The following is a 23053-nucleotide window of genomic DNA, read 5'->3' as shown; positions in this document are numbered from 1 at the left end:
AGATAATGCCTTTCTGAGAATCTGCTACAAATTTTCTTATCTGTAGATCCTGGCAGTAACAGCACATCCTGCTACAGGCTGACAATGGTAAGCCATTGCCGCTCAGTTAGTAACAGCATTGTCACCCTGCCATGTGCACTCCTTTAGTTGGTAGTTGGGCTACCTATCACGTCTATCAAATAGGCAGCCCAATGGCCAAATGGGAGAGCTTGCATAGCAGCCTGACAAAGTGGCTACTAATTGTGATGCAGTGGCATCGAGTTGTCATCCTGCAATCGAAAGTACTGTTACTGGCAGAAACTCTAGGTGAGAAATTTTGCAACAGACTCATGGTAGCCATCAGTTTCTATCTTCAGCTTGTTCAATTAAGCTTTGAAAAAAAAAACATAGAAGCTGATTGGTTTCTATGCAGATCTGCACGTGCTTTTGTACTCTCCAGTTTTAGTAAATCTCACTCATGATGCCAAATATCAAATAAGTCTTTGTCCCCCACTCCCCATTATGGATTGGCACCTTTGGGGAGCGGGTACCCGAATTTTACAGCTTCTTGCGCATGCACAGTGGGCACCCAGCTGTGAAGCCGCAAGCTGTCACAGTCGGGTGCCCATACTGAAGATACCGGTGCCAGGGAGAGAAGACGGCCAGTGAAACCAGCTGTGGTGAGGACACCGCTGGACTGAGGGACAGGTAAGTGGATGTATTTTAAAAGTCAGCAGCCACAGTTTTTGTAGCTGCAGACTTTAATTTTTTTTTTCGCTGGAACTCCGCTTTATAGTGTGTGTAAACCCTAGCAATAAACTTCTCTTATTTGCTCCCCTTGGTCTTCTATGTATACAACTGAATGTGTTTTTGTTATATCTATTTTTTAAATTCAAAAAATACCTGTTGATTTTGCTTGTGAGCTGATAACTTCCTCTGTTCTCTGCTTGTGGACAAGGAAGGGTTATGGAGATGAGAAGGGAGGAAGGAGCTGAAGAGGGGTCTGTGTTCTATGTAATCCATCAGAATTGAATTAGGCAGGGCTGACAACCCATGCTTTGGAATTCAGTGCCAAAAACACAGTGGGGGGAAATTTACTAAAACTGGAGCAGACAGGATGTAAAGCAGCTGTGCACAGTAACCAATCAGCTTCATATTCAGCTTGTTCAGTTAAGCTTTGAAAATAAAAGATAGAAGCTGATTGGTTGCCATGCTCATCTGCTCCAGATTCTAGTTGCTCCAGTCTTAGTAAATTTGCCATGTAGTGTTGTCATGTCCAAGAGAAAGGAGCACATTATACTTCTGGAACATCAACAATTATTTTTCTGTACCTATAGCATGTTTAAAGAGATAAAATAAGGAGAAATGTGAATGAGTAGAGAACAAAACATGTTTTTTATTTAATTTTGGCATACATTTTAAACAAAATGTATTCATGCTTAGTCATGCACATGTTCTCATATGTGTGTTCATTTACAATTATCCAGGATTACTTCAACTGGAGATCCCACCATGATTTTCAGCTTAGAAGATTCTTGAATGGAAAATATGCTTCACACAACTATTGGGAGATTCCCACCCACAAGACCTACAGTACTAAAAAGGGGCCCCTGGTTCTTTATTCTGAGGATTTGGCATTGCCAGCATGGAATTTATCACAGGACAAACATGGTCATAGAAATCATCGATTCAAGAGAAAAAAGTTCAAGATTGAGCTCAGCACTCTTCTGGATTTGTCTGGAGCTATTCTATCTTATGGGCGAAAACAGGTAAAGTAGCAATTCAAGGTAATAAATAACAAAGTGAATTATCACCCTTGATATTTCAGTCCAAAAGTGTTATTTCGATCATGGTGGGCTGTGTCAGCCCCTGGCTTCCTATATGTCTTGGCTGTTCCAACAATAAGATTTTCTTGCTTAACTTACTACTTTGTTCCACTCTACATGGAATATAGGATGTTCTTGACCACTTTTACATGTTCTAGCACGTCCTGTTTCATTCTTCATAATATGTTTTGAATTAAAAATCCAAAACAGAGTGGGAGCCCCTCGTAATGGTCACAGGAGGTATAAAGACATGGAAAACGAAGCACCGTGATATAACCAGCAGAGATATAAGACATTGGCTGTTGATTTATCTCCAGCATCTAACAAAACAATATATATCAGTATTGGGTGGACCAACCATTTAATATATATTTAATATTATTCCCTGCTGTGTAGAGTCGTGTGATAGTTTGTAGGTCTCCTATGCTACTGACGCTTCCAAGTTAATTTTCCAGCTTCAAGTGTGCACATAAATAGTAGAGTTCATTTTGTCTGACGCCATGAATGTGTTTTTCTATATTCTGGCCATAACCAGCCCTGCTGTTTATAGAAACATAGGGACTTTGGGTTAAGTTTGGCAAGTTAAAGACACTTTCCCAACGCTACAAAGGAGATGAAATTAGAGCTGTACATTTTGATCTGCATAGTAAAGATGAACTCCAAGATAAGCAAATATTGTCTAAATCACGTGTGTCAAACACAAAGCCCAACTGCCTAATCTGCCCCACCAGACCATTTCATGTGGCCCTTGCACCTCTCCTGCAACTGCTGGACCCCTCTAGTCTCTGCCCCGCCTTGAATCAGCAGTCGGCAGCAGAGAGGGGGACAGAACCCCCTGGTCTCAGCATTCAGCAGACTCCAGCCCTCCTCTGTTCACAGTTAATATAATAAACAGTACTTGGTAAGATTTGTCTGAAGATTAAAAAAAAATAGCTCTCTGTTATCAAAATAATTTTTCAATAATATGTACAACTTGAATATCTGCTTGCCATTATTTTTCCTAGACTTTCAGAGCTAATTATTACTTAAATTTTTACTAAAACCGATAATAGTCAAATGCAAAGGCAATTATTTAATACGATAAAGAGTTAATACATTTATGTTAAAAAACAGAAAAAAAGGCATGTGACTGTAAGAATCCTCATTTATACACTCTTGTGCCTGCCCCCTTCTGGGGATAGTCTTTTAAATTCCAGTCCTCTGCAGTTGCTGCTGACTTTGACAAAGCACTAACGTGCGAAACGCGTCATCATAGCAACCATAATGTTTCCTGCTGGCTCCGTACGCCAAGCCTTACTTCATTGAGGGTCCATGGCTTCTGTTCCAGCTTGTTTGTTGAAGGTCACGTCCGTTGTGCGGCTCACACTAACACCGCTGTATGCTCCGGAGGCCTGTTGCCTACACAAAGTACCCCGATACTCATACCATATGGATTCTGGAGGAGAATGCTACCTTGCAGCACTTATAGTGTCATCATGGATTGATTGATTCCATGTCATCTGTTTTGGCCTCCCCAGCAATTTTTACAGCAATGTCATACTCTACCCCTGCCACCAGCATGGTTCAAACTACATCACCGACCTAATATCCAAGTACCACCCAACACGCACACTCCGCTCCTCACAAGACCTCCTTCTCTCTAGTTCCCTGGTCTCCTCCTCCCATGCCCGCCTCCAGGACTTCTCCAGGGTGTCACCCATCCTCTGGAACTCCCTGCCCCAACCCATCAGATTATCACCTACTCTCCTCTCCTTTAGGCGCACCCTGAAAACCCACCTCTTCAGGGAAGCCTACCCTAGAAAGAGCAGGGCCTTCGATCCCCTCATGTTTTGCATTGTATTGTATTGTTATTGTTCTGTCCCCCATTGTAATGTACAGTGCTGAGCGAAGGATTGGCGCTTTATAAATACTGTATAATAATAATAATAAATGTCATATTGAATAATCCTTTGCGCTTTGTTAAGTTGTTTTAAATATTGACTGTTGGAAATTCTTTCATCATCATGAATTATTAAACTTTTACTTTTTATTCATATTGGATTACTTTTGCCTGTTGACAATACTGTGATTACATCTGGTTGGCTTATGATATTGACCCACATATTTTTTGGCTACTTCATTTATAACTAAGGACATCAGCACCCAGTAGTGAGTCCTTTTTAGATGTATTTATAAAGTCTTACAGATATAATCAGCAATTAGAGGGCAACCATACCCACATGAAAGAAAAATATATTTGAAATATATTTTAAAAATATTCTTCCCAAATATATTGACATATATTTGAAATACTACAATTTTGGCCATATTCAATTTATTTCAAAATATATTTCAATAAATATATATATATGTACTGCATGTTGAAATACAAAGAATCTGAAGGATACATTTAAAAAATATATATTTTAAATGTATTCTTTAGAATTTTTTTAATATATAAAAAAGTCCTTTTAACATATATGTTTTCATATATTTTGTAATAAAAACGCATTTCAACATGCAGTATATATATATATATATATATATCTATATATATATATATGTGTGTGTGTGTGTAAAGATATGTAAAAATGTCACTCCTGCACATGAGAGTCAGTATTTCGGCATGGTGCTGTCTGCATTCAGGGCATACTCAGTGTGCCCCAAATGCGATGCACACTGTGCATGAGCAGTAATGTCATTGTTTGGAGGAGATGTGAATATCTTCTAAACAAGGTTTAATATAAGCTTACCTGTAGGTAAAAGGTTACACCCACTTTAATGAAATATATTCAATATTTTGAAATATATTGAATATGGCCAAAATTGTAGCATTTCAAATATATATCAATATATTTGGGAAGAATATTTTTAAAATATATTTCAAATATATTTTTCTTCCATATGGGTAATGCTGATGTGGCCCACAATGAAATAGAGCTTGACCCCCCCGGTCTAAATAAAAGAGGTGTGTGTATTTTTACTTGAATCTTGGCATGCTTTGTGTATTTCTTCCAAATCTTTGCAGTAAACCAGTGTGAACATTTTTCTCTGTGCAGGAACTTCCTGTAATAAAAACCGGTCACTGCTGCTCTCTCCCTGTGCAGGATGACTGGTCTTGTCTCTGCCCCATCCTGTAGTTTTTTGCTGGCTGCTTGTAGATGGTGGGGCTTGGTGGGTCTCTTCCACAAGCTATGATGTCACTTTTACAAATTTAATATCTGGTTTTGAAATGGCATTTGTTGTTTTTTTTTTAATAAATACATTTGGCTAAAAGATTTTAGCCTGCAGTTCAGCTTTGAACAGTATATTCGTCAGTGTCATGTGCACATAAAGTTTTATTTTAAATCATGCTGTTTCCAGAATTCCTTTATTGGAAACACATTGGAAGAGACATTGATAGGTTATCTGAAGCAGGCTTCCCTCCTCTACATCTGCCTCCTATAGTCACACTGCTGGTATCTCCACCCCCCTTGTCTTGTGCATATTACTCTGAACTGTAGCTGGACAGAACTAAAGCTGGCCTTACTCAGAGCAAATACATAGAAACATTGAAAAATGACAGCAGAAAAAAGACCAAGTGGTCCATCAATGTTTTTTTAGACGTGTTTTTTTATTTTTATTTTTTAATAGAGAGTATACATTTGTGTTTGTCCCAAGCATGTCTGAAGCCAGTTCCTAATGAACTGCCTGAAATTTGCTCTATGGGTGCCCTTCCTCCCAAAATACTTTGAAAAATTGAAGGAGCCAGACAGAAAACCGATGCATGGTTAGCACCTGTATCCAATCAGAGGCAGACACTTTCTGTGGATAAGCCTCCCCCTTCACAGTAGCTGACACAGGGATCACTTAGGGCTGTAAGGGTTGAAGAAGCTCCTCACAGGAGACATAGGGAAGCACTCATAGTGTAGTAGGTAAAGGTTTTATTTAGAAAACACAGGTGCATAGCTATGCTCTACCTCTGAAGAAGTGAAACGCGTCAGCTGGAGCCCAGGACGCCGTTGACACTAAGCCGCCGGTGCCACGTGGAGGCCCGGCGGCCATCTTGATTTTTTAAAGGGTCAGTGTATTCATCCATACTTGGCACTATTCTGTTCACTGTGCACCTGTGTTTTCTAAATAAAACCTTTACCTACTACACTATGAGTGCTTCCCTATGTCTCCTGTGAGGAGCTTCTTCAACCCTTACAGCCCTAAGTGATCCCTGTGTCAGCTCCTGTGAAGGGGGAGGCTTATCCAGATTGTTCCTTCTCTGACCTGCTGGACCATTCTTTCACCACATGAGGGCGTAGGATTTCCATCTTTCCCAGCCATTTCTATGACCAGACCTGGGAGGAGAGGGGAGTCTTCAGGATATATACTCACATGCGTATTTTTATACGCTTTCTGGTTAGTGTGTATTTCTACCATTTGCACTGGGAATTAAGGAGCACCTTTTCATTGGACTGTGTTTCACCAACATTTCTTATCATCTTCTATTAGCGCTGCATTTTGTATATATATGAATCATGGGACTTTTATGCGTTTTCCTTTAATGTTCAGCTGCTAGAATTATTGAGAACGCTTACTATACACATTTTTATTATTCTCTTATATGAAAGTTATAGCGTTTACAAATGGCGGTATAGATACTAGAATTTTTTCTTTTTAAAAGATTTTTTACTAGTAATGGCGGCGATCAGCGACTTATAGCGGGACTGCAGTGGGTATTCTGACACTGGGGGGAACTGACATCCCTAGTGACACTAATACAGTGATCAATGCTAAAAAACAAAAACACTGATACTGTACTAATGGCACTGGACAGGAAAGGGTTAACATGAGGGTCAATCAAAGGGTTAACTGTGTGCTGTGTGCTGTTTTACTTATGTCTGTTTGTCTGTGCTTCACAGTAATCACACTGCTTTGGATGGCTGTGCTGTGCACAGCTATCCAAAGCTGTGTGAATGAGCTGACAGGGAAGATAACTGTATTGTTTACATACAGTTCTCCTCCCCATCAGAGATGCTACCAATCACCAGGTGCCAGTGAGTAATCACCGGCCGGGACCCAGTGATTGACAGCCGCGTCTGCGAATGGCTGCGCAGGCAGGGCACATGCGCACCTCCTGCAGAAGTGCCAGATCAAGCATATATAGGTGATTTTGCACACCTGTGCCACCCTGTAGCAGTAAATCTGCTATAGGATGGTTCGGAAGCAGTTAATCAAAGTTTGTTAAAGGAGCCTGTTGGAAAATTGTCAGCGGAACAGTGCCTACATCCTCTCAGATGCAAGCACTGTTCAGTTATTCAGAGAGCCTTCAGCATCGGTCGTCAAAATATTATAGAATAGAATTATATTACAGAATATTATAGTCTGGCAGGGGGAATTTATCTGGCAGGGGCGGACTGACCATTTGGAAACTCAGGCACTGCCCGAGGGCCCGGGGTCAGTAGGGGGCCCCATGAGATGCCCCTGGTACCTTTTTCATAGGCTTTTTTGAGTTTGGGCAAGGACACAGGGGCCCCATGATCCCCTATTGCCCGGGTGCCCCATGAGTTGTCAGTCCGACCCTGGATGGGTGTGAACAATGGCACTAATAGCCAGGGCCATATTACCAAAAAGGGCAAAAGACACAGTGTAAGGAAAGCTCATACAAATGAGCGCAGAGAGGCCACTCCAGGTGGAAACATGTGAACAGTTAATCATGAGCTCACCACTGCTGCCTTGTTAATCATATGCAGAATGAAGAGAAGTGGAAAAAAAGGCGCTGTGGAAAATGCTCTCAGACAAGCACCTTAGTGAAGGTGCAAATTTATTGGGTGAGACAAAGTAGCAAATATAATAAAATTGACCAGCCTGAAGTGGACAGTGTGACTCCAATGGACGGCCTGTCCGCTCTGAGGGGAGCTGAGATAAGAAAATGCTCCTGTCGGCTTCAAATCACGTGGTGTCAGCGTACCAGCGTCCTGGGTGGTGTCACCATGGCAAGCGAAGGCAGTGTCCGGCGTTGGCTTCAGCTGGGAGCATATGTAGGGTTACCAAGACGACATGTTTCGTGCAGTTGCGCTTTGTCAAGACACAGTGTCCAAACCCATCAGTCCAAGGGACCCACCAGAGTATCAATCAGTTAATGAGTCCTAACTTTCCCATGAGGCTGTTATTTATCAACTGCCACCCTTGTGTCCAACAAGGGTCACCCACTGACCTTGTATTTGACAGTGGAATTCCAGCTGACAGGGTTTAGCTATGAAGCCAGATAAAGCCAAGACCCAGTAGCAAAGTGAAAGTAATTCATGTAATAGGCTTTTCTGGTAATAAAGGTAATTGCAGACACCTAGGGTTTGTCTTTTTTCTTAAGCAATGCATGACATTTTCCAAAATAAAAAGGAGTACGGAGTCATCAACTTCAATTTAAGCCTCAAGCAACTGTGCTGGACTGGCACTAGAGAAACTCAAAAGGTTGTTGTATTATTATTATTATACAGGATTGATATAGAGCCAACAGTTTACAACATAAAATGAGACAGTACAATTACTGTTCAATACAGAAGGAATAGGAGGGCACTAAAAGGAGAAAGATAGGTGCAGCGCTTGAATCAGAGTGCAAAAGGAATGCTCTGTAAAGGTATACAGTATATGCATATAAATATAAATGCTCAAGAAAGTAGGTACAATGGTAAACAGTGCGCTAATCAATAAGAAATGTTAAAGCACACACACAGTCCACATCCCAAGTCAATGGTTGTAGGAGGGGTGAAAAAATCCTAGTAGCGAATAGAGTGCGCACTCACCAGAAGTGCGTATAAAATACGCATGTAGAAAGGTATACTCTTCAGAATGTCTCTGGCATCAAAGCTCTGGTCAGATCGCGCTCCACACCATCCTCTGTCTCACCACGGAGAGCAGTAACCAGGATTCATCAAACAGTATGGGCGTCAAAGGTACTCCTTAGTCCAGATAGGCACTGTGGGAGATGGTGCTCTCAAGGAGAGCCCAATAAAGGACGCCACATAGTGTAATGCTGTTTGACTTAGGTTTATTAGTCAAAGCAAATAAAACACAAAAAATTACTGACCATAGAATGTTGGCCACATGTAGTTTGCTAGATGTCCATGTGCTGTAGCCCCCTTGACGCGTTTCGTGCGATGCACGTTCTCAAAGGGCGTAGGGCTTACGAGGGCACTGCTACTGGAGCTTACAATCTAAAGTGATGGGGAGGTGGTACAGAAAGTAATAGCTACAAGGGATGACATGATGGAGGTGAACAAAGTAAAGATTTGGTAGGCTTCCCTGAATAATCAAGTTTTCAAGGATCGCCTAAAAGTGGACAGGGTAGGAGCTAACCAGACATACTGGGCTAGGGAGTTCCAGAGGATAGGAGTGGTTCTGGAGAAGTCCTGGAGGTGAGCATGTGAGGAGGTAACAAGGGAGATAGAAATCAAGATCAATCAATTAACCTACCAGCATGTCTTCGGAGTGTGGGAGGAGCGGAAGTGAAGGTTTGGCTGATATCTACAGATGAGGTTGGTGATGAAGCTGGGGGCAGTGTTGTGGATGGCTTTGTATGTTGTGGTTAGTATTTTGAATTTTATACATGGCTAGTGGAAGCCAGTGAAAGGATTGGCAGAGAGGGGCAGCAGCTACAGATTGGTTAGTAAGGTGTATAAGTCTAGCAGCAATGTTCTTGATAGATTGAAGGGGGGGATAGCCTATGTAAAAGTAGGCCAGTGAGGAGGGAGTTACAGTAGTCAAGGGTGGAGATAACCAGGGAGTGAATAAGTTGTTTTGTGGAGTTTTAGTTAAGAAGGGGCAAATTCTGGAAATGTTGCACAGGATATGGCAGCAAGATTTAGCCAGTGATTAGATGTGTGGCCTGAATGAGAGGTCAGAGTCGAGGTTTACACCTAACACCCTGATGTGTGTGGAGGGACCAATAACTATGCTATTGATCTCAATGTTAAAGTCACGAGAGAGGGATTGAGGAGGAGGGAATATTACAAGCTCAGGTTTAGACAGATTGAGTTTGAGGAAATAGTGTGACATCCATAATGCTATGTAGCTCAGTAAATTTGTGATACATGAAGAGATTGAGGGGGTATGCTGGGGAATAGAATCATAGATCTGGGTGTCGATGGCGGAGATGTGGTATTAAAGGCCGTGGGCAGGTATCATATGGCCCAGGGAAGAGGTATTGAGAGAAAATAGGAGGGACCCAAGGACAGAGCCTTGGAGTATCCCATTAGAAAGGAGGAAGAGGAGCTAGAGGAAAAAGAGTTGTATGTGACACAGGTGGTGAGCTGAGATAGGTAGAAGAAGAACCAAGAATGAGTAGTTACAGAAGCCAAGGCACTGGAGTTTATTGAGGAGTGTGTGGTTGACTGTGTCAAAAGGCAGCGGTAAGGTCTAAGAGTATAAGTATGGAGTGATGGCCGTTGTTTTTAGCAGTTAGTAGGTCATCAGTGAGTTTTAGTAGGGCAATTTCAGTGGAATGTTGTGTGCGGAAGCCAGACTGTAGGGAGTGTTGATATCAGTGAGATAGCAACTCATGCAGTTGTGGACAAGGCATTCAAGAAGCTGCAAGGCAAACGGGAGCAGAGAGATAGGCCTTTTTACACAGGTGAGGTCTGGTGAGGGGTATCCAGTGCATGTTTGAGAGAGGAGGGAAAGATGCCGGTGAAGAGGGAGAAATTGAAGACGTGGGTTAGAGATTGTAGGCTAGAGCAGGAAGGGGGCCATAGTACTTGTGAGGGGACAGGTGGCGAGGTGGGGCTCAGAAAAGAGTTTGGCAACTTTCTCAGTGGTAACAGGGTCAAAGGAGAAAAGTATTGAGTTGTTGGACCTGGTATGTTGATTGGAGGAGAAAGATTTCACCACAAATTGTATCGATCTTGTTTTTTAAATGATCAGCAGTAAGTTATTGGGTGAGAGCAGTGGGGGTGAAGTAGAGAATTAAGGGTAGAAAAGAGTTGATGAGGGCTGGAGGGTTTTGATGAAAGTGGTGTAGTGGGTTTATTTAGCAGCATGGAGGCAGAAGTTGAATTTGAGAAGGGCAGGTTTGTAAAGGATGAAGTCTTAAAGGGATTTAGTTTTATGCCACACTCGCATATAAGCACAGCTGGGGTGTTGTCTGTTGTAGTGAGGAAGGCCTGGTTCTGCGTGTAGAGAGAGGAGCAAGTGTGTCCAGGGAGGGAGACAGTAAGTTGAAGAAGGAGTAAGAGAATAAGTTGTGGTAGACAAAAGTGGCCAAGTCTGGGCAGGACAGGGGTGCGACTTTATCATAAAGGCAGTCAGTAGCACAATGAAGAAGGGAAGGGTTGAAGTGGCAAAAGTTTCTATGGGTAACTGTTTGCTAGGTGGAGGCATAGGAGGCTGGGGACAGGGATAGTGTAAAACTGATAAGGTTGTGATTAGAGAGAGATGAAAAGGAGTGTTTGAGAGGTGGCAGGGAGTGCACAGATGGGAAAATACAAGGTTGAGAGTGTTACCATTGGATTGAGTGGCAGTTTATGTCCATTGGGTTAGGTTGAAAGAGGAGGTAAGGTTGAGTAGATGACAGATGTCACAGGTGTTAAGATTGACTGGAATGTTAAAGTCACCGAGGATGATGGTGGGTACTTCAGAAAAGAGAAAGTAGGGTAATCATGTAGAGATGTCATTGAGAAAGCATGACACTGGTCAAGGGGGCCGATAAATGTTCCAACTATACCCAGACAAACTGGGTCTGGGTAAGTGAGTCCAGTCAAGGCCACCATGAAAGAGGGCAGCTGGATAAGCAGAGTTGGAATCTTGTAGCCAGGTTTCAGTAACAGCAAGGGAGTTGGAAAGGAAAAGGTCATTGATAGAGGCAAGTTTTTAAGAGACTGAGTGGGCATTCCAGAGGGCACAAAAGAGGGGGGGCTGACTCATGGAAGCAGGGAAATTGAAATAAGAGAGTGAGGGTTGTGCCTGCTACTAGAGAAGGAGATGACCAGGGTTTGGTGCAATATCCCTGGAAATTAGGAGTAGTTGCAGCCCCTCTGATTTGTAAGTGGTGACAGTATGTGGGCTCAGAAGGAGCAGAAGAGGAAAGTTCAATAAAATTGAGAGGGCAGAAGTGAGGGAGATATGTATAAGCTGTTGGGTTTAAGAGGAGGAGTAAAGAAATTTGAACAATTAATCAATCAATAATAAAAAAGACACATTGGTGAAAATGGAGGTTTTCTGCCCTAAACAAATTGCAGAGCAGGATGGAGACAATAAGATAAGGCTAGATGTTTGATCTTGGGCAAGGCACCAGGAAAATAAAGCCAGCTCTATATGGATCGAAATATAGCCAATTTAGCAGGGACCAGCCAAATTTCAATCTATGTACTGTAGGGGCAGACTACGTGTACACAAGTCAATCTATTGGCCAACTTGTGTGCAACCAGTCTGTTGGAAAATTTCCTCTCAATCAGAAATCTTCCCACTGTCAGAATACAATAGCTCAGCAGGTATGGATGGGGAAATCAAGTCATTTTTCCTTTGTTCAACTCGCTGGTTGAAAGAAAAAAAATGACTCATAAATGGACAGCCCAATTCAACACAGACAAGTACAAACAGCAGTTACAATAAGGCTTACAAGACAGATGCCACTTAAATTCATGCACAGTAGATTGAGGTTTGAAAAATTAATGGAGTCAGTGGTTACCAATTAGCAATAGCAAGGCAGGAGTCACTTTCAGTGTTTCAGGGATGAGTGGAGTGAGTGGCTATTTGGAGAAGCAGAGTAGAGAAGACATGATGAGAGGATGATGAGTTGTTTCTTGTGTTAGGCCTCATGCACACTGGACATTTTTACAGTTGCTCCTAGGGGTGTCTGGGATTTTTTCCCTACCTTTAAACTCACCAGCACATTTGCCTATGTGCCCATGCACACATTCACTTTTAGAGGTATTTAGTGGCAGGAGAGTTTAGAAACAGGGTGAAAACCCACTGTCAGTGTGTCCAGGAGCAGCAGAGTTTTGGCAGAAAAAAACACTTGGCACTTCTAAACACATGTAAACACATGTTAACGCTAGGCACGTTTAATGCTTGCCATAAATTCATTCCAATGGAAAGAAAAAATTATTTAAATGTATCTAAAAGCATTACACATTTGTACAAGCGTCAGACTTTTTATGCCAAAATTCTGCTGCCAGGAGGAAAGGCTTCTAAGAGAGTTAAGGAAACATCCCGTGTGTACGAGTCCTAAGTGCCAAACACAATGCAGAAAATTGCACTTTACACAAAAATGGCCATGCCAGGTTATCATATCCACGCTGAATATTTTTATTTAGCAAGAAGAAAAATAGTAGCTAAAATAATTTCCAAAATGCTTGCAATAAATCACAGTGACACTAGCCCTTGGGCAGTCCACAAAAAAGTGCAAAAATCTGGACTAATTCATCCATATAGGGGGTTCTCTAAGGTCTGCTTCATGATTCACTGCTCCTTGGATGCAGAGGAAGGTCAAATAAAAACCCAGAGACATTTTTGGATCAATTATGCCTCAAAGGGAAAAAAAAATCCTTGCTGACTCCAAAATATGTTTACACCCTGGATCCCACATATACTGTACATCTGAACCACGTACTGCTTCAGAATATGTGGAAATACCACTAGTGTGTCTAGGAATAAAATATTGTAGAACCTCTTTTTTGTTCTTTTTCTTTCATTTTTATTTGGTCTTCAGCTCTTCATGTTTTGTTCCAGTGTGTTCCCATCTTAATCTTCAATTTGGATACTGGTAATACACGCATTTAGATAGGACAGCAGGAAAGAGTATACTGTGCCTTGTCACGGATTACTTATAGAAAGACATACAATATATTAGGAGATATACAGATTCATAAATACTGTACATACATGAACACATTGCATAAAATTAAAGTGTGCACCATTGGTGCAATTACACATATTTTGTGGTGGCCCCCTGCCACCCCTCCCTCCACGTTTTATACCTGTTTCTAATCCAGCGATTAGTTGGCACCGCACAACCTTTTGTCAACATCCTGCCATGTGCTGTACACTGTCTGTTGAATCCTAAAGAGACTTTGTAATGCACTGGAACATGAAGTACAAATTCTCTACAGGATTCAATGTTGAACATAAAGTTTATGCATTGGCCCAGCCAGCAGGATTTTGACAGGTGGTTGTGCAGTGTGGCGGGAAGATAAGAAACACTAAGCAACTAATTAGAGTTTACTTTCTATCAGTTTCGAGTAGTTAGAAGGATGAAAGATGACTACTAATTAGTTGCTATAGGTTAGAGCACTCTGCTAATTGGTCTTTGAAGTGACAAAATGGAATCTGGACTTGGTTTCTGTTGCCTAATGATTTAGAACTTGCGTCTTCAGTTTATAAATCTGGAAACTCTTTGCACATTTTGCATATTGAAAGAGGCACCTTCAGTAGATACCTTTTACAGGAGAGTTGGAAAACTGATCACCCCCATCCAACTTCTTTTTTGTGTCTCCTTTATTTTCCTTCACTTTATGTCTCGAGAAACTGGAAGGCATAGGAGAGCTCTCTGGCACCTTTCAGAGCAAGAAATTACCTAATTTCCTCACTTAGAGAGGAGCACATGGAGCTCTTAGGTTACATTCATACTAGAAAGAAAAAAGCAACCGAATACCTGAGCTCCTGCGCTGGACAATGGACTACAAAAAGTCAATATCCCCACATGTGTATGAAAGGAATGCAAGCCTTGCTGCCCTCAACGGACCAAGGAAATCCAAAGAGAACTGTGTATGAAAAGACAAAAAGAGGGCGCACGGGCCGAGTGCATTACCTTTTAAAAATTAGATATATTGATAAAAAGTAAAATACTCACAAGAGAAATAAAATCAAGTGGAAAGCATGTCACAAGAGATGCAGTGTGGGCAAAGACCCCTGAAGGTGGTCTGGTCGGGGACTGTAGACCTCTGGTGGTTGACGCGTTTCGAGGTGTAGCTCTTTTATGCATACTAGAGGTAGCATCAAATCCTCACAATTTTGTGCAACTGTGAGGCACAGGTACAGTATCCAGCCCACTGCCAGCAGCATGTGAATGTCTATGTCAAACTGAAATATGTGGCTAAGGTTAATTAGGTTAATTGGATCCTGTCTAAATTGGCCCTAGTATGTGTATGTATGAATGTGAGTTAGGGACCTTAGATTGTACACCCCTTGAGGGTTAGGGACTGATGTGAATGTACAATATATATGTGTAAAAGCGCTGCATAAATTGACGGTGCATTATAAGTACCTGAAATAAATAAATAAATGTGGCGGCTTCACAAGGCTTAATGATGTACCAAGCAGTACTCACATTTAGGGCCATATGCCCTCACTAGAGATGAGCGAATCGAACTTGGCGAAGTGGAATTCGTTTCGAATATTAGGAAAAATTCGAAAATTAGGAAAATTAGCATACTTCGGATGCGCGAATCGAAATTTTTCCAAAAATGGCGGCGACATGTGTGGCGACGGAGCGGGGATCTCTGGGAAGGCGCGCAGACAAGGCGCGCTGACCCATAATGCATTCATTCATGACATGTGATCGCATTAGCCAATCAGCAGCCAGCCAGCCAGCACTGTGTAATGGTGGAGCTATAAATTGCGGCCATCTTACAATTCTCCATTTGCCTCCGGTCATTCAAGAGAGACAGACCTCTCTGTATTAGGGACAGAGTTAGGGCCACAGATACTTTAGGGACACAGAATTGATACTCAGGGACACAGAACTGTTACTCAGGGACACAGAACTGTTACTCAGGGACAGACACAGAATTGTTACTGAGGGAAACAGAATTGTTACTGAGGGACACAGAATTGTTACTCAGGGACACAGAATTGTTACTCAGGGACACAGAACTGTTACTCAGGGACACAGAACTGTTACTCAGGGAAACAGAACTGTTACTCAGGGACACAGAATTGTTACTCAGGGACAGACACAGAATTGTTACTGAGGGACACAGAATTGTTACTGAGAGACACAGAATTGTTACTGAGGGACACAGAATTGTTACTCAGGGACACAGAATTGTTACTCAGGGGCACAGAACTGTTACTCAGGGACACAGAACTGTTACTCAGGGACACAGAATTGTTACTCAGGGACAGACACAGAATTATTACTGAGGGACACAGAATTGTTACTGAGGGACACAGAATTGTTACTCAGGGACACAGAATTGTTACTCAGGGACACAGAACTGTTACTCAGGGACACAGAATTGTTACTCAGGGACACAGAACTGTTACTCAGGGACACAGAATTGTTACTCAGGGACAGACACAGAATTGTTACTGAGGGACACAGAATTGTTACTGAGGGACACAGAATTGTTACTCAGGGACAGACACAGAATTGTTACTGAGGGACACAGAATTGTTACTGAGGGACACAGAATTGTTACTGAGGGACACAGAATTGTTACTCAGGGACAGACACAGAATTGTTACTGAGGGACACAGAATTGTTACTCAGGGACACAGAATTGTTACTCAGGGACACAGAATTGTTACTCAGGGACACAGAACTGTTACTCAGGGACACAGAATTGTTACTCAGGGACACAGAACTGTTACTCAGGGACACAGAATTGTTACTCAGGGAAAGACACAGAATTGTTACTGAGGGACACAGAATTGTTACTGAGGGACACAGAATTGTTACTCAGGGACAGACACAGAATTGTTACTGAGGGACACAGAATTGTTACTGACGGACACAGAATTGTTACTGAGGGACACAGAATTCTTACTCAGGGACACAGAATTGTTACTCAGGGACACAGAACTGTTACTCAGGGACACAGAATTGTTACTCAGGGACACAGAACTGTTACTCAGGGACACAGAATTGTTACTCAGGGACAGACACAGAATTGTTACTGAGGGACACAGAATTGTTACTGAGGGACACAGAATTGTTACTGAGGGACACAGAATTGTTACTCAGGGACAGACACAGAATTGTTACTGAGGGACACAGAATTGTTACCGAGGGACACAGAATTGTTACTGAGGGACAAAGAATTGTTACTCAGGGACACAGAATTGTTACTCAGGGACACAGAACTGTTACTCAGGGACACAGAATTGTTACTCAGGGACACAGAACTGTTACTGAGGGACACAGAATTGTTACTCAGGGACAGACACAGAATTGTTACTGAGGGACACAGAATTGTTACTGAGGGACACAGAATTGTTACTCAGGGACACAGAATTGTTACTGAGGGACACAGAATTGTTACTGAGGGACACAGAATTGTTACTCAGGGACACAGAATTGTTACTCAGGGACACAGAACTGTTACTCAGGGACACAGAATTGTTACTCAGGGACACAGAATTGTTACTCAGGGACAGACACAGAATTGTTACTGAGGGACACAGAATTGTTACTGAGGGACACAGAATTGTTACTGAGGGACACAGAATTGTTACTCAGGGACACAGAATTGTTACTCAGGGACACAGAACTGTTACTCAGGGACACAGAATTGTTACTCAGGGACACAGAATTGTTACTCAGGGACACAGAACTGTTACTCAGGGACACAGAATTGTTACTCAGGGACACAGAACTGTTACTCAGGGACACAGAATTGTTACTCAGGGACAGACACAGATATGTTACTGAGGGACACAGAATTGTTACTCAGGGACACAGAATTGTTACTCAGGGACACAGAATTGTTACTCAGGGACACAGAACTGTTACTCAGGGACACAGAATTGTTACTCAGGGACAGACACAGAATTGTTACTGAGGGACACAGAATTGTTACTGAGGGACAGACACAGAATTGTTACTGAGGGACACAGAATTGTTACTGAGGGACACAGAATTGTTACTCAGGGACACAGAATTGTTACTCAGGGACACAGAACTGTTACTCAGGGACAGACACAGAATTGTTACTGAGGGACACAGAATTGTTACTGAAGGACACAGAATTGTTACTGAGGGACACAGAATTGTTACTCAGGGACACAGAATTGTTACTCAGGGACACAGAACTGTTACTCAGGGACACAGAATTGTTACTCAGGGACACAGAACTGTTACTCAGGGACACAGAATTGTTACTCAGGGACAGACACAGAATTGTTACTGAGGGACACAGAATTGTTACTGAGGGACACAGAATTGTTACTCAGGGACACAGAATTGTTACTGGGGGACACAGAATTGTTACTCAGGGACACAGAATTGTTACTCAGGGACACAGAACTGTTACTCAGGGACACAGAATTGTTACTCAGGGACAGACACAGAATTGTTACTGAGGGACACATAATTGTTACTGAGGGACACAGAATTGTTACTCAGGGACACAGAATTGTTACTCAGGGACACAGAACTGTTACTCAGGGACACAGAATTGTTACTCAGGGACACAGAACTGTTACTCAGGGACACAGAATTGTTACTCAGGGACAGACACAGAATTGTTACTGAGGGACACAGAATTGTTACTGAGGGACACAGAATTGTTACTCAGGGACACAGAATTGTTACTGAGGGACTTAGAATTGTTACTCAGGGACACAGAACTGTTACTCAAGGACACAGAATTGTTACTCAGGGACACAGAACTGTTACTCAGGGACACAGAATTGTTACTCAGGGACAGACACAGAATTGTTACTGAGGGACACAGAATTGTTACTGAGGGACACAGAATTGTTACTGAGGGACAGACACAGAATTGTTACTGAGGGACACAGAATTGTTACTGAGGGACACAGAATTGTTACTCAGGGACACAGAATTGTTACTCAGGGGCACAGAATTGTTACTCAGGGACACAGAACTGTTACTCAGGGACAGACACAGAATTGTTACTGAGGGACACAGAATTGTTACTGAGGGACACAGAATTGTTACTCAGGGACACAGAACTGTTACTCAGGGACACAGAACTGTTACTCAGGGACACAGAATTGTTACTCAGGGACAGACACAGAATTGTTACTGAGGGACACAGAATTGTTACTGAGGGACACAGAATTGTTACTGAGGGACACAGAATTGTTACTCAGGGACACAGAATTGTTACTCAGGGACACAGAACTGTTACTCAGGGACACAGAATTGTTACTCAGGGACACAGAACTGTTACTCAGGGACACAGAATTGTTACTCAGGGACAGACACAGAATTGTTACTGAGGGACACAGAATTGTTACTGAGGGACACAGAATTGTTACTCAGGGACAGACACAGAATTGTTACTGAGGGACACAGAATTGTTACTGAGGGACACAGAATTGTTACTCAGGGACACAGAATTGTTACTCAGGGACACAGAATTGTTACTCAGGGACACAGAACTGTTACTCAGGGACACAGAATTGTTACTCAGGGACACAGAACTGTTACTCAGGGACACAGAATTGTTACTCAGGGACAGACACAGAATTGTTACTGAGGGACACAGAATTGTTACTGAGGGACACAGAATTGTTACTGAGGGACAGACACAGAATTGTTACTGAGGGACACAGAATTGTTACTGAGGGACACAGAATTGTTACTGAGGGACACAGAATTGTTACTCAGGGACAGACACAGAATTGTTACTGAGGGACACAGAATTGTTACTGAGGGACACAGAATTGTTACTCAGGGACACAGAATTGTTACTCAGGGACACAGAACTGTTACTCAGGGACACAGAATTGTTACACAGGGACACAGAACTGTTACTCAGGGACACAGAATCGTTACTCAGGGACACAGAATCGTTGAATTAAAGAGTATGTCAGACAACACGCAGAGGAGTGTCAGAGGAGGCCATGTTTTAGGAGCGAGCAGACGTGGCAGCAGAGGAAGGGGTCGAGGCAGCACTAGTCGCAGCCAGAGGCCAGTGCTCCCGGTGTCATCCAGCGGTCGTGTCTCCACCGACAACCCTGCCGTCATCGATTGGTTGGCTCGGTCGTCTTCCTCTTCCCAGGTCACCTCTGACACCTACAGCCAACGGTCGGTGGGTACGTCAGACACAACCGTTAGTTGGCATGGCCCGGGAGCAAGCCCACTGAAATCACGTGTCCTCTACCTGCCCCTGTCCTTTGGTGTTCCCTCTCCAAGCGAAGTATCGCATGCTGTGGGCTCAGCCCCACTGTACAGTGAGGAAGAGCTAACAGAGGGCGGTCAGGAACGGGGGGAGACATCCGCCTCTTCAGCAGCCAGGCGAAGAAGTACTGGCAAGGAGAGTGGCTCGGTAGCCGGTCTAGAGACAGGTCTGTCTCCTGACCCACACGCAGCCGAGGGGGCTAGTAGTGAGGCGGAGACCCTAATTGATGATGATGAGGCTGATCACACTTGGCAGCCTCGTCGTCATCAGGCTATTTCTTCCGCATCATCAGGAGAAGAGGGTGCCAGCTTTGCAGCGAGCAAAACAGTCGGTGGGTTGCCCAGGAGGCAGCAGGGTCGCAGCAGTGTCAGTGGAGGCAAACGGCCACGGAGTAGAGCACCAGCTCCACTGCAGCCTACCACCACGGCCAGTAGTGGTGCCGGTGTGCACGGAGGAAGTAGCAGTCAGCCAGTGAGGAGTAGCGGGGGCAAAGTTTCCTACTCGGCGGTGTGGCAATTTTACGTCAAGCCGCCCGAGGAAGTAAACGTAGCCGTATGTCGACTATGTGGCCAGAAAGTCAAGCGTGGCCAGGGGGCCCATGTTGGGACTACAGCGTTGCGTCAGCATATGCAGCGTCGCCATTCGGTGGCCTGGGAAAACCGTGATAAAGATACGGCGGTTCTGCCTGCCCCAGCCCCCGCTCCATCACCCGCTCCGTTACTTGCTCCGTCACCAGACGTCAATCGCCCTCTATCAGCCAGTCAAGGCTCCAACACCTCTGCTGAGGGGAGTTGTCGCTCGTTGGCATCTTCCGCTCGTTCAGATGCTCCTTCTCCTGCTACTCCTCTTCACGGATTCCGTCAGCAGTCTTTCTTGGAATCTGTTTCCAAGAGACAACAGTTTGCGAGCACGCACCCGACGGTGCAAAAGCTGAACGTCCTCCTGTCCAAGTTGCTGGTGCTGCAGTCCCTCCCTTTCCAAGTGGTGGACTCAGCACCTTTCCGAGAAATGATGGCTTGTGCCGCGCCGCGGTGGAGAGTGCCAAGCCGGCATTTCTTCGCCAAAAAGGCAGTGCCAGCCCTGCATTCACATGTAGAAGAGATGGTGGGCCAGTCTTTGAGCATGTCGGTCTCTGCCAAAGTGCACGGCAGCGCCGACGTGTGGAGCTGTAACTACGGTCAGGGACAGTACATGTCATTTACGGCCCACTGGGTGAACGTGGTGCCGGCACAGCCGCACCAGCAACTTGGACAGGTCACGCCGCTTTTGCCTCCACGTTTGCACGTCCTTGGTCCAGCAAAGATGTCCGCCTCTACCACCTCTTCTTCCGCCGTGTCCTCAGCCGCCAGCCCGTGCCAAGTCCCATTACCCGACCGGCATATCACATGTGCAGGGCGCAACGGTGTCACGCTGTGCTGCACCTGGTATGCCTTGGTGAACGTAGTCACACAGGGGAAGAACTTCTGAGTGTAATGAACAGAGAAATCGACAGATGGCTGTCTCCGCGCAAACTGAAAATCGGAACCATGTTGACCGACAACGGAAAGAACATGGTGTCTGCTCTGCATCAAGGAAGGTTGTGCCATGCACCATGCATGGCTCACGTGTTCAATCTGGTTGTCAAGCGGTTCCTAAAATCCACCATCCCACTGCAAGACATCCTTAAAATGTCACGTAAACTTTGCATGCATTTCAGCCATTCCTACACCGCAAAGCACACCCTCCTTGAGCTGCAGCGGCAGAACGGAATTCCACAGCATCGCCTGATCTGCGACGTTGCAACAAGGTGGAATTCAACCCTACATATGTTAGACCGCCTTTACGAACAGCGAAAGGCCATCACCGATTTCCTGATGTTACAAGCGGATAAAGGTACTCCCCTGTGTAACTTCGATGTCAGCCATTGGCAGCTCATGCGTGACACCTGCGCTTGCTCAGGCCCTTTGAGGAGGCCACGCTATTCGTGAGTCGGCAGGACTATGGGATGAACGACGTCATTCCTCTGTTGCACGTCCTGGAACAAATGCTGTTAACAATGGCTGGTCAGGGTGCGGTAGACGTGGCGCACAGATCTCAACGCCACATGACCCCTGTGGGGGCAGGACAGGAAGAAGAGGAGGAGGTAGAGGAGGACATTGGTGCTCAGGAATTATTGAGTGAAATGGGTGGTTTTTCCACTCAGCGGACAGGAGTGGAGGAGCAGGAGCATCTGGTAGAGGAGGAGGAGGAGACAGAGGACCCAGACGCACCGTGGCAGTATGCTGTGGAGATGGAGGCAGGGAGTCCCTCGCATTCCTTGGCACAAATGGCCCATAGCATGCTCGGTTGCTTGCGTAGCGACAGCCGAATAATAACCATCAGACAGAGGGATGACTTTTGGCTGTCCACCTTGTTGGACCCTCGCTACCGTTCAAAAATGGTGGCCTTTTTCACACCTGCTGAGAGGGAGGCCAAAATAACGTACTATAAAAACCACCTATGTAGTCAGTTGGTCTCTGCCTTTCTGCGCCAACGTCCATCCTCAGACACTGTGGGCCCTGTGCGCTCGTGTTCCGCTGCCATGGCAGCAGGGGAGGGGTGGGGTGGTAGGAGCAGTGGCAGCTCCACCAGCAGCGGCTGCCTCAGTCTGCAGTCGATGATGAGTAGCTTTCTTCACCAGCGCAGTGAGGAAACTACTAACCAGCCGCAGCAGCAGCAGCAGCATCAGGTGGACCTGGAGCAGGACCTCAAACAACAGGCTTGGGCCTACTTGGACAGCACCCTGCCAACCGAGGTAGACAATCCCCTTGACTACTGGGCAACGAAACTTGACCTTTGGCCCCAACTAGCTGAATTTGCCCTTGAAAGGCTGTCATGCCAGGCCAGTAGCGTGGCATCGGAGCGCGTCTTTAGTGCGGCAGGAGGTATTGTAACTCCGCGGAGGACACGACTGTCCACCCAAAGTGTGGAGAGACTCACGTTTGTGAAAATGAATCAGGCGTGGATTAGTCTGGATTTCAAACCACCAGTTCCTGACACAACTGACTAAATCCGCCATGAATCATGCCCCAAACATGTTAACTCTGCCATGTGCCACTTTCAAGTCTCCTCACACTGCTGGTGGGTTCCATTTTGTCATAGGGTGCTGGCAGATTACAGGCCTCCCATTGCTGCTGCCAGGCCCGTAATCTGCCATGGGCCCCCGTACCGACTCCTCATGCTGCTGCCAGGCCC

General features: G+C 44.4%; 1 protein-coding gene across 1 annotated transcript in view; it reads left to right on the top strand.

Annotated features, from left to right (window-relative positions):
• Positions 1-23053, top strand: part of KIAA2012 (KIAA2012 ortholog) — a 276256-nt gene that overhangs the window by 16200 nt on the left and 237003 nt on the right. The window contains exon 2 of the mRNA XM_089670508.1: positions 1467-1748. Within this exon, the coding sequence (XP_089526634.1) occupies positions 1467-1748 (282 nt within the window). The remainder of the gene's footprint in view (positions 1-1466; positions 1749-23053) is intronic.

This window comes from Staurois parvus, unplaced genomic scaffold (assembly GCF_062004578.1).
Source record: "Staurois parvus isolate SC_StPar_1 unplaced genomic scaffold, SC_StPar_1.0 ptg000011l, whole genome shotgun sequence".
In the NCBI taxonomy this organism is placed as follows: domain Eukaryota; kingdom Metazoa; phylum Chordata; class Amphibia; order Anura; family Ranidae; genus Staurois; species Staurois parvus.
The sequence above is the reverse complement of the archived record's forward strand: the minus strand, read 5'-3'. Positions and strand labels throughout refer to the sequence as shown.